This window comes from Panulirus ornatus, chromosome 67, assembly GCF_036320965.1.
Source record: "Panulirus ornatus isolate Po-2019 chromosome 67, ASM3632096v1, whole genome shotgun sequence".
NCBI classification, from domain to species: Eukaryota; Metazoa; Arthropoda; class Malacostraca; order Decapoda; family Palinuridae; genus Panulirus; species Panulirus ornatus.
The window spans coordinates 7,091,536-7,108,240 of record NC_092290.1 but is presented as its reverse complement, the minus strand read 5'-3'; the positions used below and the strand labels follow the sequence as shown (position 1 = coordinate 7,108,240).

General features: G+C 44.0%; 3 protein-coding genes across 7 annotated transcripts in view; 2 read left to right on the top strand and 1 right to left on the bottom strand.

The window, feature by feature from the left end:
- The window catches only part of LOC139747042 (carbohydrate sulfotransferase 1-like), a 57,174-nt gene extending 52,443 nt beyond the window's left edge, over positions 1-4,731 (top strand). For all 3 annotated transcript variants that reach the window (XM_071658791.1, XM_071658789.1, XM_071658790.1), the window contains exons 4-5: positions 2,175-2,339; positions 3,071-4,731. In XM_071658791.1, coding sequence (XP_071514892.1) covers positions 2,175-2,339; positions 3,071-3,820 — 915 coding nt within the window. In that variant the 3' untranslated portion in view covers positions 3,821-4,731. The remainder of the gene's footprint in view (positions 1-2,174; positions 2,340-3,070) is intronic.
- Pi4KIIIalpha (phosphatidylinositol 4-kinase III alpha) overlaps positions 1-16,705 on the bottom strand; it is a 226,679-nt gene that overhangs the window by 197,560 nt on the left and 12,414 nt on the right. For 2 of the 3 annotated variants that reach the window (XM_071658781.1, XM_071658779.1), the window contains exon 2: positions 6,549-6,660. The gene's annotated coding sequence lies outside the window, so the exon portion shown is untranslated. Of the gene's footprint in view, positions 1-6,548; positions 7,943-16,705 lie in introns of those variants that run through there. The other variant, XM_071658780.1, reaches the window with a different exon arrangement.
- Positions 9,959-15,807, top strand: LOC139747040 (uncharacterized). Its single transcript, XM_071658788.1, has 2 exons — positions 9,959-10,546; positions 11,436-15,807. Exons 1-2 carry the CDS (start codon positions 10,281-10,283, stop codon positions 12,463-12,465), a joined length of 1,296 nt encoding a protein of 431 aa, XP_071514889.1. The 5' UTR covers positions 9,959-10,280; the 3' UTR covers positions 12,466-15,807.

Here is a 16,705-nt window from a genome sequence, read left to right as displayed (position 1 = left end):
GGTTACCGCTTTTAAGTGGTTGCAAATCTTCCTAAATCGCTAATTTAACCTAGGGTAGCCTCACCAAACATGATCATCACAGGCTTAAAACACTGCATATAACCTACACGAAGTCACATTCACGCGAGTTAAACGTTGCGAATTGTAAATAAACATGACTGACCTTATCCTAACCTCTCTGAACCCAACCTAACCCAGCATTGCTTAGCATAACTTACCCTAACTTCCCTAATCGTTTGCTAAGCTACATTAAGTTAGGCTTCCAGTAGAGCTATGTTTGGTTTGCACAGGTTCAGCGAAGCTCGGTTAAATTTGTGAAGTTTTACGATAATCGTTGTTTTACTCCACATTTTCCCTGATCCTCAGAACCCTCCACACTTTCATGAGAACACTTAAGACTACAGAGCGAAATGCAAGGCATTCTTCCATAACAGTCTTCTTATCCAATACACTCAGAACATCTACATATTGCAACGATGCAGTTAAGTCAATGAACTGCTAATACTGACCAATGAAGAGAGCCTATCGACTTTACGTCATCTGGCCAACAGGTTACGCTAAACATAAAAGTGTAACAATCACCGAATATTTCTTTATACATTACGCAAAATACAGGTACTTACAATACAATAGTGATATTCTTCGTTGCCTTTTCTTGTTCATTAGCCTGATACTCGACAATAATTCACTTCATCACACGTATTCGTCTCTGGCAAGTATCATACCGTAATTTACAAACGATTCATTTAACCAATTTTAATGTCGCCTGCCACTTATTTCAGCATCCTATATATATATATATATATATATATATATATATATATATATATATATATATATATATATATATATATAATATATATATATATATATATATATATATATATATATATATATATATATATATATATGAAAACTTTTCTAGCCTCTCTCTGAGACATGAAAAACAGATTTCTGAGTTTTAGGTACGATTTCGCACAAAAATACACTGATATACTGACACACACAAAACTTTGGTCGAGATACGGTGACAGTCGGAGCGAAGTTTGTTTATGCCTGGCTGCCAGGCGAGACCCAGGTTTAGGGGCTTCACTTTTATCATTTCATAGAATGTATAGTTGACAGCTTATTCAGATATAGTTAATCACTATTATCATTTCATAGATTGTTCAGTTGACAACTTAATCAAATATAGTTAATCAAAATATCAAACATTTACGGTCAGATAAATAAACTGCGAACTATAATTTGTTATATAATATCTATACACTTTTCGAAAATGGCTGTTGGTGGAGGTAGTCGTGGGTAATTGGTTTAGCAGCAATCCACTGCTGGGGGTAATGAACCAGATCACATACAATTCTATTTTCTTTGCCATTCATAGGTTTCTTCTGGGATATTTAATTTAGTAGCCTATATCCTCTTAAGGCTATTATACGCTTTACATAGCTGTTTATTATCTTAAAAGTTGATTTGAGATTTACCTAATAATACGCAATAAAATGTTACAGGTTAATATGCCTATATACTTATCAAATGACAATTGTACTTTTTCTGCTCCAAGCTATTTCCTAAATAAACTGCAGACGACAATATACTAAATAAACATATATTTAAACCTTGTCTAATCACGATACCAGAGCCAGTTAATCAGCAGTCTACCAAACTGGCTCAATGACAGATAATAGCGGATCTGATGGTCGCTGAGGTCATCTGCCGTCTTTGTGTAAACTCTGGTAGAATACAGGAGAGTGACAACAAAAGGTTCTTTTCACAAATACCATCCCTTAAACCGCTACTGTGTATGGATCTAACAAAAGCTTCACCTGACTCGCTACTGCATCTAGTTCTCAACAAAGAATCTAACCGACTCCGAATATAAGAAATGTATTTTGTGACTAACACTTTTCTTGGGGGACATGAACCCACACACTTGTGCTTCTCTGATAAAGGATTATATTTCTCGCGTCTGGCCTGAATTTCGGAAATTCCTAGGCATGTAGGATTCTTTCAGAAATACACACACACACACACACACACACACACACACAACTACACACACACACAACACGAATCTTAAAATTACATGTTAATCACAACCTTCGAGTGACACTGTTGTCGGAATTTGCAGCAGTGTGTTTATGTAGCTACTGACGGAGCTCTTCTTCCCATAGGTGCCGCCCACGACAACCCCTGTGAGGGTGATCGTGTCATCGACGTGGCGCAGCGGTTCCACTCTGCTCGGGGAGATCCTGGCCGCCCACCCTGGAGCCTATTATCATTATGAGCCTCTCATGTCCTACGGCCTCCAGCAGCTGGGTCCCAGAGACAACCACCAGGTACAACACCAGACCCTATCCCTTCTGCAGCAGTCTGCAGGTATCAAGGAAGCCAAAATGTCGCGTGTCAGTGGGAAGCCAGCTACTCTACTACTGTTTACGGATCACTTCAAGCCACTTTTCTTAACCTTTTGACGCTACACCTCAGTTCCCAAGTATTTCCATGTACATACACGGTAGTAGGACGGCGTCATCAAGCTGGTTAGCGCTGTCTGCTACGAGAGTGTCCATCTTAATCACGGAATAAGATATTGTGTAGCGCTAATTGTCTTACGTCAGTTTCATCATTTTTTTTTTTTCCATTTTCTGAGAAGGAAAGACACCTAATTTTTCATGTAAGTATACACACTGTTCAGACAGCAAAAATATTAAACTGACGACCCATACGAAATCGAACCACTTCACTTATGTGTCCGGGCTATGACAAAGGAGAATCACAATCCCCTAAGTAGAATCTAGCGTCCTAAAGGGAAAAATCATTTACACACATGTGTATGTAAGCCTGCCCATATACCTCAGTGGTAGTTGTCCATTTATATTTTCTTCACGCTTATCAGACATTATAGTTTATACTAAGTATGCAGGGTTCCCTGAGCACAGTTTTCTTGCCTCTGTGACCAAGATTCTTTCTATATAGGTAACCAAACACTGTTTGCATGAGGCAGTATATGCTTGTCAACCCATACATGTGTGTCCTAAGACATCTGATGACGTTACTGTGTCCATGACAGGGCGAGATAGGGCGGCTGCTGCATGGTCTCCTGCAGTGCAACTACGCAGACGCAGATGACTACCTCAAGTTCGCCTTCATCAACCAGGACATGTTCGTGCGCAACGCCCGCCTGTGGTCCATGTGCAGCGCCATGCCGCGCACCAAGTGCTACAATCCGGACATCCTGGCCCGCCTCTGCTCCCTCTTCCCCGTCCACGTCATGAAGGTGGTGCGGGCGCGGCTGGAGCTCCTGGCGCCGCTCCTGCGGAACCCGCACGCCCGGCTCATCTGGCTGGTGCGGGACCCGCGGGCGGTCATGAGCTCCAGGGCCAGCAGCGTGATCTGGTGCCAGACCCGCGCCTGCAACGACCCGGGTTACCTGTGTTCCGACCTCGCCGCGGACTTCAGCACTTTCGCGGTGCTGAAGGAGGACTACCCCGGGCGGGTGATGCTCGTGCGGTACGAGGACTTCGCCCGCGACCCCTACCAGAAGAGCCAAGAAGTCCTCAAGTTCGCGGGGTTGAGTTACCACCGCAAAGTGCAGGAGTACCTGGAGGACCACCTGACTTCCGACGAGGACGAGCCCTGGAGCACCCGCCACGACCCGATGACCCGCGTCGGCAGATGGATGAAAGTCATGAAGTTCGAGGACGTGGTCAGGACCCAGTACCACTGCCACGGCGTCATGAAGACCCTGGGATACAGGCTGTTCACCTCCAAGTCCGACATGGAGAACAGTAACGCCGTCGGCCTCTTGAATATTCCCTGACAGCGGGCGACCACAAGGGCTATTCCATGACACCAGGCCACCACCACGAAGAACCTGGGATACAGGCTTTCCACTTCTAGCCCCGACGTAAACAACAGTACCTCTGTCGGTTCCCAGAACCACACATGACGACAGAAGATTCTCGGATATCCGACCTTTCGTCTCAAGGTTCGACGCGGGCTATAGCAATGCTGATGAACGCTCCCCGCTCCACGAAGTTGTTGCGACCTGCATCATGTAAACTGCTGCTCACACTAACAATACACAGAGGACCATTTATATTTTGTACGAGGGGATATACTTGGCGCTGAAGGTCAGTTTTATATATATATATATATATATATATATATATATATATATATATATATATATATATATATATATAACTGACCTCTGACCCTGCAGGGGGAGACAGACCAGTTAACAGTGGTTGACCACCCCCTTGATCACGACAAGGGGGGACGAAAAAGTGACGATCAATCTGTACTCATTTGTGAAACACAAATTCTAACTGACTAACAGAACCCTAGTGAGTAAGAAGATCACCATCACAGTGAAAAATCCTGTCGTGAAGGAGACAGAGAGGGACTCTTCCCAACAGTTTTCATTAATTAATGTTGTCGACGTCAAAATGTGTTGCACAGAAAAGGCATAGATCTTTGCACTCGTTGTATAACGTCATATATCTGTGATATAACCTTTGTTTCTAATTTAAAGATGTATATATATTTTCATGGTTAGAGCTAGGTGAGAATTTTCAGCCTTGAAATATTTTGAGAGATTCTGGTCAAGACAACGCCCACACTGTCTGACACGTAAGATATCAAAGGTACAGTTAAGAGTTTTGTAAATATTTTGGAAATATTCTGTAAGAAGTTTGTTAACATTACCCAGTAAAGACAGACTTCCAACCATCAAATTTTATTCGTACTTCGATGTCACCTAAAATGGAACACCACTGCATGTATATGCCATATAGATATATCCGCCTCTCTCTCTCTCTCTCTCTCTCTCTCTCTCTCTCTCTCTCTCTCTCTCTCTCTCTCTCTCTCTCTCTCTCTCTCCATTCATTTCCTAACCTCGATTGACCGTGACCCTACTATATTCACCCTATCATGAAGCCAGTTACAGCTTCACGTTCACCTGACTCACTTTTCTTCTCTACCGCCATTGCTGCACCACACACACACACACACACACACACACATAACCCTGCAACGTATCTAGAAAACAACAAAAGCTCCCCATCCAGACAGGTTGTCGAAACGCGCGTCTTCCTTTCTATATACATTCAGTGTCACCTGCCTCCACAGTGCGGCCCGCCACCAACCCACCTTCTGACGTCTATTGCTAGTCTTCCTTGCCCCCTAACATGCCTGCCATTCCTGCCAGACACTCTCACTTGTCCTCCCCCCAAGACCACGGTACCTCAACGTGTTACCCCCCTAAGCTCACAACCTCCGTCAACGACTATGCCAGGTAAACTCTACATTCTGCTGTGTCTAATGGAGAGTCTTATGAAGCTCGAGGCGAGAGGGACATGCCAGCAAAATGGTTATGACTTGGGATGATAGGGTAAAGGGGCGTAAACCTGCTGTATGAACCATGAGAACACGATACACTAGTGGCTGAGCATGTTGAGCTGCAGGGTGAACATGTGCAAGTGTAGGGTGAACATGTGCTGGTACAAGGTAAACATGCTCAGGTACAGGGTGAACATGCTCAGGTACAGGGTGAACATGCTCAGGTGCAGGGTGAACATGCTCTGGTGCAGGGTGAACATGCTCAGGTACAGGGTGAACATGCTCTGGTGCAGGGTGAACATGCTCAGGTACAGGGTGAACATGCTCTGGTGCAGGGTGAACTGGTCCTGTCACCTGTACACCTGACCCCCATCTGGCCCCATTACCCGTACACCTTGCTCCATCACCAGAATACCTTGACCACATCTGAACACCTGGCCTTTCCACTTGTACATCCTCTACTTTTGTTCCTGCTTGCCGTCCGCATCTTACCCTACAACCTTCCGGTTATCATCAGCCGAGACAATGAACGAAGTACAAGTCCAGAGTCGCCCAGTACACAAGGTGTCGCATAGCGGAAATAAAAATGTCGTACAATTAAAATTATCAACATAACTGCATCAAATGTTTAGCAACTTCCGCCTTCAGCTCACCTGCTGAGCTGGCGTGGTTCGAGACAGTCAAAAACCAATACATCATCGCAAATAATAGAAAAAAACACAGTAAATTCGTATATTCTTTCTTGAGGAATGCGGAACAAAGCCTAACACAAGGGACTTAGATATAACCCTAAATGCTACAGGCCCAGTAATGAGTTGGCGCAGCATTTTTCCTGTTAAGCTTAAGAGTATTAAAGTCTGTAATTAAGTCAATATAAAGGAATCCTTAAGATAAAGGGTGTGGAATGCGATACTACATAACGATACGTTGATTCTAAAAACGTAAACTACGAGTACTTTCTTACGTAAAGACATTAACTTCGAAATAGGCTTTCACCATAATTGATACAATGTAACTGTCTTGTCTTTTTTTTCTGCATTTAACCACTACATAACGTTCACTGGTCCCTAGTAACCTTTGAACGGTGATAGATAAGCAATTCATGTCTTCATCACATCTCAGTGCTACGCGATACAAAGGGAAAGGTGATCAGGATAGGAGGAGATGCTATACAAAGGCGACTGACAACCTCATCCATGCCTTACCTGGGCAAGACGGACGTGCAGAAGGCTCGTTAATATATAAACATCTGGACATCGATTTCCCCAGCCAGGTCCACCGACAGCGAGGGAGATACTGGAGTAAAATCCCCAGAGCCTGGAAGAGAGATGAGATTCTTAAATATTAATGAAGAAATTAATCAAATCACAACATAAAATCGTAATAAACATAGATTTTATAATCATTTGTTGCCCCTCTTCTATCGTGGGTCCCCCCTGGATCCCCTCTCCGGGGAGATATGCCGTCGACAAGTCCCCGGGGGTCCGTGTTAGCTCCAGGTGGCCCTAACCCTAACGATTAAGACATCGGAGTACGCGTCCCTCGCTAAACTTCGAACATTAACACAAAAGAGAAGGTACTCAGAAGTACGTAATTATCATCTTTTCAATTTTCGCCGGTAATGTTCGATGATGACGAGTTATAACAATAAGATGACCACGTCATCATCATGTTCACATGTAACCCGCTTCCAGCGTTTCTCGTGACATTTCCAATCGACAGCCTCCGACCGGATCACGTGAACTCCAGTCTCCACAGTTCACCAGCGCGTCGTGCACGCTGCTGTGCCGCCCGGCGTCACACGTCTCTTGTTGGAGGAGGGACTTACCCGCGACGACAGAAGCAGCCCCCCCTCCCCTAAGTTGTGTACTAGGCTACTGCCCCCAAAGAGAAAGATGGTTGACAGAAACTTTCAACGGAAAATCTAAAAGTGCAGCAGAAACAATCCATTCCTGAAACTTGCGATGTTTACTTAACACCGACGGAGAGGACAGAGGGTGCTTCGTAGGTAAATGACAAGTGATGAGGAGGAGGAGTACAAGTGAATGCCAAAACACGCGCCCTGAAGCAGCATCGAAATGTCCGTGGTCTCGAAGCCGCCGGCGCTCGAAGGAATTTTGAGGGACTTACGCAACCGTTATCGACCAACCACGACGCGCCTAAGTTTTCTGAAGTTTGGCGTGGAGTCAATTAGCTCCACGGAATGTCTGAAGGATTACCAGTGAACCACAAACACCTTGCTTATTAAAAGAAGAAACGAATGGGTGAACTGTTCGATCTCAGGATTCCGATGGGAACCTGACACTTGCTCTGTTCCTCTCAAGTAGTTGCTAAAAAAAAAGAAAAGTAATCGCTGAATATACACAACTGGGCGGCGTGATATTGCGTACGTGACTCGGTGGTGCCTGTGTATATATGAGCGGTTGGTGATGTTACGTACATACGTGCCCGTGGGTGACTGTTGTAAGTACATGACTGGGTGGTAACCGTAGATATAGTGAAGCGGTAACTCTGAGTAGAAAGCCAGGTGATGTGCTATAACTGTAGGTACATGTTCAGCGTGATTGCGACGTACAGATGACTTGGTAAATGCTATATCGACACGTTTAATAAACGTACAAAATTACTATATGTACTTGTACATAAATTGAAATAACCATATATATATATATATATATATATATATATATATATATATATATATATATATATATATATATATGGGTAGTTCTACCAATGTGGAAATGACAGAGCAGTTACTGTGTATACATAAAACATGGTAAATGACTATGATCAGGGATGCACACGGCAAAGTGTGTACATCATAATGCATGTAAAGCCAGATGTGCAAAGGTGTATAAGAATCGTGTGTAGTGTACCAGAAATGTATCTGACAGGTATATCCTTATCTACATAATCCACTGTGCCCCCTCGACCAGGGTGAGTGTGAACGGTATGTACGTGAGCACGACCAGTGTTGCATACAACCTATTTGCATGATGATGTTACGTACAAATTCGAGAGTATATCAGATGACACACAACTATTTATTGATAGGGAAGGGTATCCAGATTTTCTTAGCTGTTTGTTGTTTTGAGCGAAACCTTAGCGATTTCTTGTACATTACTTGATCTATTTGGCAACTTCTGGAGTATCGCGGGTGAAACAGTTGAAAAATATAAACCACAGTTGGAAAATATAAACTGTCATACCACATACTGTGAAAGTGTCCTTCAAGTGTAGTTTAGAATTTGTATATTGTCCATAGTGAGACAGAATGTGTGATGGATATATACATATATATTCCGTAAAGATATGACACAATAGTATAGTACATTAGACGATAATTCATTAATCATTCGACAGTGTAAACAGTTATGCTTTTAAGGCTGAATGCAGGAGTGTAAGTACTTAACATTTATACAACTCCTGCTAAGCACCAACGTACCTTCAGCGTAGGATCCTAAATTTATAAACAAATTACAATCAATCATATCATGTATCTGTACACAAGTTTTCAGGTGCGTGAACTGTTTATTGATTATATAGTTCACAAGATCATTCGATACCTTATGATTTTTTTTATCAGTAAAGTAAATCAATATTATTATTTTTGTTCTATAGTATTTTTTTTGCTACTGCTGTTTGTGTTATCTTCAGGAATAATAATGAAAATAACTAGTAATGAGCTATAATAGTTTCAACTGATCTTGTGTTAACTTTCGATATTTCGAATACTATAATACAGAAATTTTAATACGAACACTCAAATTCCTTAAGCTGATCAGTGCTGACTGACCCCTTTCGACACCGAGTATTTTGATGTGTTTGATATACCTCTGAACTTAACCACTTACACACGTACAGGAGAATGAATATTCTGGTCTTTGACTGAATGCAGCAGAACATGAAAACAAAGATAAATGCAAAAGAACACAATCAGTGACGCTAACAACACATTCTCACACGAAATGAGCAGTTATAAATTCCTCAGAATACCCACAAGGCCTCTGAAAGAACTAGAAGTGCTACCAAACTACGAGAAAACTTTGTAGATTTAAAAGTTATGGTTCCAAATGACAATCACATCTTCGTTGTTTACCTGCAAACGAGAACGACGCTGCCAAAAGTCTACCTCAATTTCTCTCATCTACATCCTTGCCAGACGTACGTTGCACTCCCTTAACACCCATGTATTATAATCTATTGTGTGCACCTCCTGTCCATAAGCAGAGAGATTCTGTATCTTTTACTCTGTATATTAACTGCACAACTTGATACAGACATAAACAACATAAAACAGCAATAATTCAGCTTTTATTTCGATAAACTTCAAAACCAACACAGTGAAAACATGAAAACATGAAAGGGGTTGTTTGTACTATTATGCCTAGTTCAAGAACACAGTTAAAAAAACATTGACTTTAATCACCACCAAAGTAGTGTTGAAAATACAGCCAAAGGCAAACTATAAACAGCCACGTAGAACAACCAAACCACCAAACTTATTCAGCTTTACCAACGACACGGCGCCAACAACACTACTTATTCATATTTACCAAGGACCCGATCTGCATCAACACCGCAGACGTCACCTGTGTAATCCTGTCCAACAACACACCACAACACAGCATCAGAAACACCAACTCCATGGGTCATTAATATCACTACCTCTAGCCCCCACCATTGACTGCCATTAGCCCCACTATTGTCACTACCACTTGCCCCACCACTGCCACTACCATATGCCCCACCACTGCCACTACCATTAACCCCCACTATTGTCAATACCCCCCATCTCCCCACTGCTAGTACTAGAAACCCACAGACCTTCACCATCCCCACCACCACACACACCTCCACCATCCGCACCACCTCACACCTCCACCAATCCCACCACAACAGAGCCCCACCACAACAGAGCTCCACCAACCTCAATGCCACAGGCCTCACCAGCCGCCATGCTGGACTACCCTCTCCACTTCCCTGGCAGCAACATGACGGTGCCGTGGACGCAGACCGGCATGTCGGTGGCGGTGGTGCTGGTGGCGCTCACCGTCCTCCTCCTCAGCTGCTGCGGTGCCGCCGCCCTCTTCCTGGTCGCCTGCTGCGGCAGCCGCAGGAGGGACGCAGTGGCCGAGAGCGGCGACTCACGTTGGCTCCCTGGCGTCGGCCTCATCGACTATGTCCCCGTTTCCAATAGGTGAGGTGGTCACTATGTCCCCGTGTCCAACAGGTGAGGCGTTTCATAGAGTGTCATTTGGGTATTGGATTCATGTACGTATGTGCACTATAGATGTGTACGCATGTTTACTTAAAAAAAAAAAAATATCTGGCCACAAAACAGGATGCATCAGAAATACCCGTGCTAGTCTATTAACACAATTTCACAGGCACACCCTCCCAGTACAGAGACCATTACGGTGTGATACCAGAGGTACAGAAATTAACTGCTTAGAGTAAACTACAGGTGTCACACAGCTTCCAGAACTTCAGTTGCATTTCGTCTGTCTTCAGAAAGTTACACACACAGAAGTAGGCCAAAATATGCTGGCAGGTGTGAGCTCTCAAAGGATGAGGTGTCTCTCGTCAGCAAGCAATCTCGCCATGGCAAGTACAGTCCGTAGTAATAGTTGGAGGGATGTTAAAAACAGGAATGCGCCACATAGTGGATTACAGGAAAGTGTTCGCATAATATGTGCGACATTGTAAATACTCACATCCTATACATATCACACCAACTTCCAGCACAGATTGCAAGAGGATAAAGCTATAAGGGGAAAAAGTTACCGTAGCTTTAACTCAGAATCATTATTCTCTCCATGTGATTAAGACAACTGGGTGAGGATTTGAGCGTCTCTATATGATATTCTAGTTATACAAACAAGAAAGGGGAAAAAAAAAGTGCAAAATTTAGGGTGGTTTCATTAATGACTGAGAGGTAAAACTTAGCCTAGCATGTTCACACTACCCATGTAATTTCACTGACGCTGTACGTATGTAGGAATGTTGTCCTCAAGTGACGTGAATTCCTGTGTCATGTTTTCTATTGTCTCGTGTCTTCTAGTGACGCCTGTCATGTCTTGGTACAGGTCTTCGGTCCGAGTGTCCCTCATTATGTCCGATGGAAGCCAGGGCCCTGAGGCGCCGCAGGGCCTTACCTCCCCCTCCGATGAAACTCTCCCATCCCTGCACACCAGCTCTCCAGCAGCCACTACAGCGACGCCGTCGGTATTGTCCGATCTCTGCAGCATCCAGGTCAAGCCGCAGGCTTTGGCAGTGTACACAGTGGTGATCTCCTCCGCAAGGCACCCACGTCCGGTGCTGGTTCCTGCCAGGAGGCCGCACTCGGCGCCAGGCTCCCCAGCGCAGCCCATACATTCACGGGTGATGCCGTCAAAGGTGGCGTCCTGTTCGGCGCCGGGTTCATCCATCAGCAGCCAAGTTCTGAGGAACGCCGGGTCCGGGTTCGCTCTCTCTCTATCAGCCCGCGGGGCACGCTCCCGATCCAGTCTGCCAGCCGTTCTTCCCTCGCTGGAAACGAGCCATTCCTCACCACCGTCACCCGCCCCCAGATCGCCATCCCGGTCGGCCCCCTCTCCCGCATCACCAATATTAGTCCTCTCTCCAACATCAACACCAGCCGTCTCTCCGCCATCACCAGCCGCCCCTTACCCACCCTCTTCAGCACCGGTCACTCGGGCACCATCGCTGGAAAACTTGCCATCGTCGTCGTCCACACCGTCAGCACCTGACAAACGGTCATCATCACCTCCCTCGCCTTCACCAACGTCGCCAGCATCACCACCCTCGCCTTCGCCATTGTCGCCAGCATCACCACCCTCTCCTTCACCAACGTCGCCAGCATCACCACCTTCGCCTTCACCATTGTCGCCAGCATCACCTCCCTCTCCTTCGCCATCGTCGCCAGCATCACCACCCTCTCCTTCGCCATCGTCGCCAGCATCACCACCCTCTCCTTCGCCAACGTCGCCAGCATCACCACCGTCTTCCCTGCTGCGCTTGAAGCTGATTGCAGACTCCAAGAGCGAGCCAGCGTCGTGGTCAACAGTTCCAGAGTCAAGATACAGAAGACCTCAGTCCACGGCATCTTCCCTGTAGCCTCACGGGTCATAATGACACAAAGCTCATGCGTAAGAAAATGCTAAGTTGTGAGTAATAATGTGTACAGTAGTCCTGCCGAATTAGCATTTTCATAGAACTTTCCTACGTGAAAATTGCAGATAAGGTCGTTCACAGCTGCTTTACAACAGGGTGAAGGGCCCTGCAACGTATTGAAAAATTTTCTTAATCTTGCTACATTATTTGTCTAGGCAGTTCCTGGAGCCATCCTAACCACATGAGGTACAGACAAACCAGTGATGCATCGTGAAAACATAACGCGTCAACATCTCGGCTACCGAGTTCCTATAATATATACCTCAGGCAAATGTGAAGCAAAATATCTTGTCGAGTAACTAGTATGTTTTCTAGAATAGTTACCCCTGTATATTGTAAGTGTATGGATGACGTTCTCTTTTGTCCCGGTCTGGGGGGGCAACGTTTTCTATGTTTATATTATTGCGTGGAGAAGGTACATTTTATATTTGTTATGCCAACAATATTGGTCCTGAGCGGAAGCAGTGGTTCCAAGGGCTTGCCATACACCGTGAGGCCAGAGTGATAAAATTACCACATTCTCCTGGGTCTAGTCAGGCGCAGGTACGGATGGCTTCCAACTAAATCACTGGTACGTGGGCTCGAGAGATAAAACAAGACACAAGAGCAGACGTCTGCACAATCTGTGTTAAGCTACAGGGCAGGTGTATATCCCCAAGTATTCATAATTACATTCTCCCTATCAATCCTTTTAAAATCGTATATTTCATGCATGTTTCGCCTGCAATATACAGATTTCGATTCTAATAATTTTCTTTATGGGTATCAGGGACCATTCAATCCAGCATCATACTGAATTCTTTCCCCTACATATATATTTTTCTTTAACATCTGCACTGTTGTTCATACGAAGCTTATAGCGTTTGGGAATTATTTCCACTCTATGTTCTTTCATATTTCGCGACGGCAAAAGGTTCTGAAGAGCTTTGCCACGTTTCCTGGTAACCAGGCCACAGTAGCCGACCTCCCTGGGTTCCTCCCACCCATCAAATGTCATTTGGAAGCTCCGGAAACATAGCCAAACACACACAAAAAAAAAAAAAAGCAGCTAATCCTGACGCTATATGACTGGTCGAATTCCTCACTGTTATGTGTGAAGTGTTGGTGACAAAAGACTGAAGTGTACCCGAACCATTAAAGGTAACTTGTCGCAAAGAAATGATTGCCCTTAGCATCCAATCTCAAATGCAAACCCAAGGTTAAGATCGTCACCCCATCGCGCCCACCGAGGCCTGGCGAGGTGGTCAGCACGTTTCGACGGAGCTGTCTCATTTACTCCCCCACCTTATGTCACTCTTCAATCAAATCTCTCTCTCTCTCTCTCTCTCTCTCTCTCTCTCTCTCTCTCTCTCTCTCTCTCTCTCTCTCTCTCTCTGCCTTTGTATACACACGCTTTTCTCCTAGGCTCATTCACTTTTACCACTCCACTACAACTACATGTCATTTCCTCTCTTTCTGAAATTGTAATCCCTTCTGCCACATCACCCATCCTTGCACATCCTCCCCTCTCCCCGCCCCAGCATCAAGTCAGGATCCCTTGCAACATGGAAGCCGAACCACTCACTCAGTTCCTCCCTGAGAGCAACCCTCTCTTCTACACTCCTCTCTCACTACCGGGTGCATCAGGAATGAATGTCAACAGTGGAGCAATACAGAGTCCAGTCCTGGGATCATTGATCTTCTTGATCCATGTAAGGATTTGGCAGAAGGATTTGGACTTCTCCTGGAGTATGTGAGCGGGTGAGAACAAACCCAGGATGGAAGGTGAACGCGAAAGATTTCTTTAACATATAAGGGGACCTAGAAACGCCTCCAAAGTTGACGAATGACGAAATTAAACCAGAATTGACTGTAAACTAATGAGGTTGGGAAGAAGTGAAAGAAAACCTCGATGCTATTATCATATATATGGTAAAACTCAACTGCAGGAAGGTGTATGTGTGTGTGTGTGTGTGTGTGTGTGTGTGTGTGTGTGTGTGTGTGTGTGTGTGTCAAGACGATACAGATATATACAAGGTTAAGAGATGGGAAGACGTGAATGTAAAACTTTCTCTCCGTAACACACACACACACACACACACACACACACAACACACACACACACACACACAGCCTAACCCACTTATCGACCAGCCCGGACGAATGGATTAACAGCTTGGATTGGCTGTGGACCGAGTACATTACCCTAGATTCGATACCAAGCCTGGTCCCATCCCAGACGGGCCCGTTTTGACTTATGGTCAGTAACAGAGGACAGTTTCCCCTAACTGGAGTTTCGTTACTGGCATTTAAACCATAGAGGTGCGGGCCGTGGACCAAGGCGCTGTCACCGCCTACGCCTACGGGGGTTTTCACTCTTAATATTCCAACATTTTACGGAACAGTATCTACTGTCTTTCTTCAAGTACATGAAATATTAAACATTTCGCTGTTCCACTGACTTTCGAACAATAGAATAAAGTCAATCATTCCAATATAAAGTTTCTGGTATCAACGATTTAGTTCCCCATACCAGTTCTCATTTTCTATATTCAAAACATCGCATTTGGGATAGGTAACTATTCTAAAGTAGTTTAACTTATGAATATGATGTCGCTATCATATAAGCTCCCATAGTAAATAAACAAATTTCTAATATACAATTTAGATATGTAGGTCGTCAATGGTTGCAATAAGTCTGAAATATAATCACCGAAGTGAACAAAATTGTTAATAAAAAAAAAGTTTAAGGTCGCCACTCAATATTTTCAAAGAAAATTAAGTCTGTCAAAGCCAGACTTTACACCCACGCACATCTCACCATGGGATTGAACCTGTCATGTCTGGTTCATAGTAAAGTCCCTGTACTGATAACCTGGCACCACACACACTCTTATGTAACTGATTCTGAGGAGTATATCATCCTCTCCGTGGATGATATATATATATATCATCTATACAAACCAGAACAAAATATTATCCATCTATACAATTGCGAAAAAAATCACAATAATCTCTATACAAATGTATAATCTTAAAAATACTATGAGAACCATTACGTAACAAAACTAAAGCGAAATGATAAGATGGAAAATTGGATGATGTGAATTTTCGTGTCTAGAATTCGTGAAAAACCTGGGCGCCGGATGGCGAGGGTAAACACTCTTGTTACATTACAGTATGGAAAGTAATTTTTCAGCCCTCGAAAAAAAACTACGTCCGTCATGAAATGCATGACCCAATCCACCAAAACAAGAACGACAAACGATGGAAGCCTGCGCGCGCGCACACACACACACACACACACACACACACACACACACAAGAAAAGACACTGTGGAAAGTCATTTTGTTGAAGATATTGCTGAATCATTAACAGAATTGGAGAAGACAGAATCCAAAAAAAACCCAGACAATGCGTTTCCGTGGCTGCTGAAGGAATGCGTGGCGGGTATCATTTCAAAGGTCACAACACGAATCGATAACAAATGTGGTGATCATCCGAAGGGTTCAGAGGAGAGGCCAAGTGTTATTCCAGTGCACAAGACCAGAGATCGAGACGATCCTATGGACTGTGTGTGTGTGAGAGAGAGAGAGAGAGAGAGAGAGAGAGAGAGAGAGAGAGAGAGAGAGAGAGAGAGAGCAATATATGGAATATATAAATATGTTACTTCAGATGGTTTTAGATGTGGCGAAACATTAACTTAATAGATTTTAATGAGTCGCCAAATGGGGGAGCAAGAGGGATGGGTCGACCATGATCCCATGATCAATTAGATTTTGAAAACAAAGTATTAGCTACGTCAGAAACCCCAAAAAAGAGTATGACATTTTGAAGCCGCACTGATGCTCGAACTAGCGGGTCTGGGTAAGAAAGGTTGAAAATACTCCTGGAAAACTAGAAGAGAACCACTGAGACGTAATGCCCTGAAATGTCTGCATGATTTGCATAAACGTAGAATTCTTTCAAAAAAAAGGGTGGAAACTTAATAAGGAAAGATTCAGATTAATTATTTGTAACAAGGCAGTTGACTTGAAATTTTTGTGATGTTGAGAATGTTGCCTGTGAAAGGAATTTTGAGTTCTTCATATTAATGATGGACAAAGATGTGACGAAAGCGATTTTTTATACTTACTTCGCTGGTTAAGAGGTTTTTACGTATAAATATATGCCAAATCATTACACAAAACTTTGTTGTTCTTC

Bases quoted from the DNA above. Each gene is read 5' to 3' on its own strand.
- LOC139747040 (XM_071658788.1), top strand. From the start codon at position 10,281: ATGCCACAGGCCTCACCAGCCGCCATGCTGGACTACCCTCTCCACTTC. The intron at 10,547-11,435 runs GTGAGGTGGTCA...GTCTTGGTACAG, and splicing joins TATGTCCCCGTTTCCAATAG to GTCTTCGGTCCGAGTGTCCC.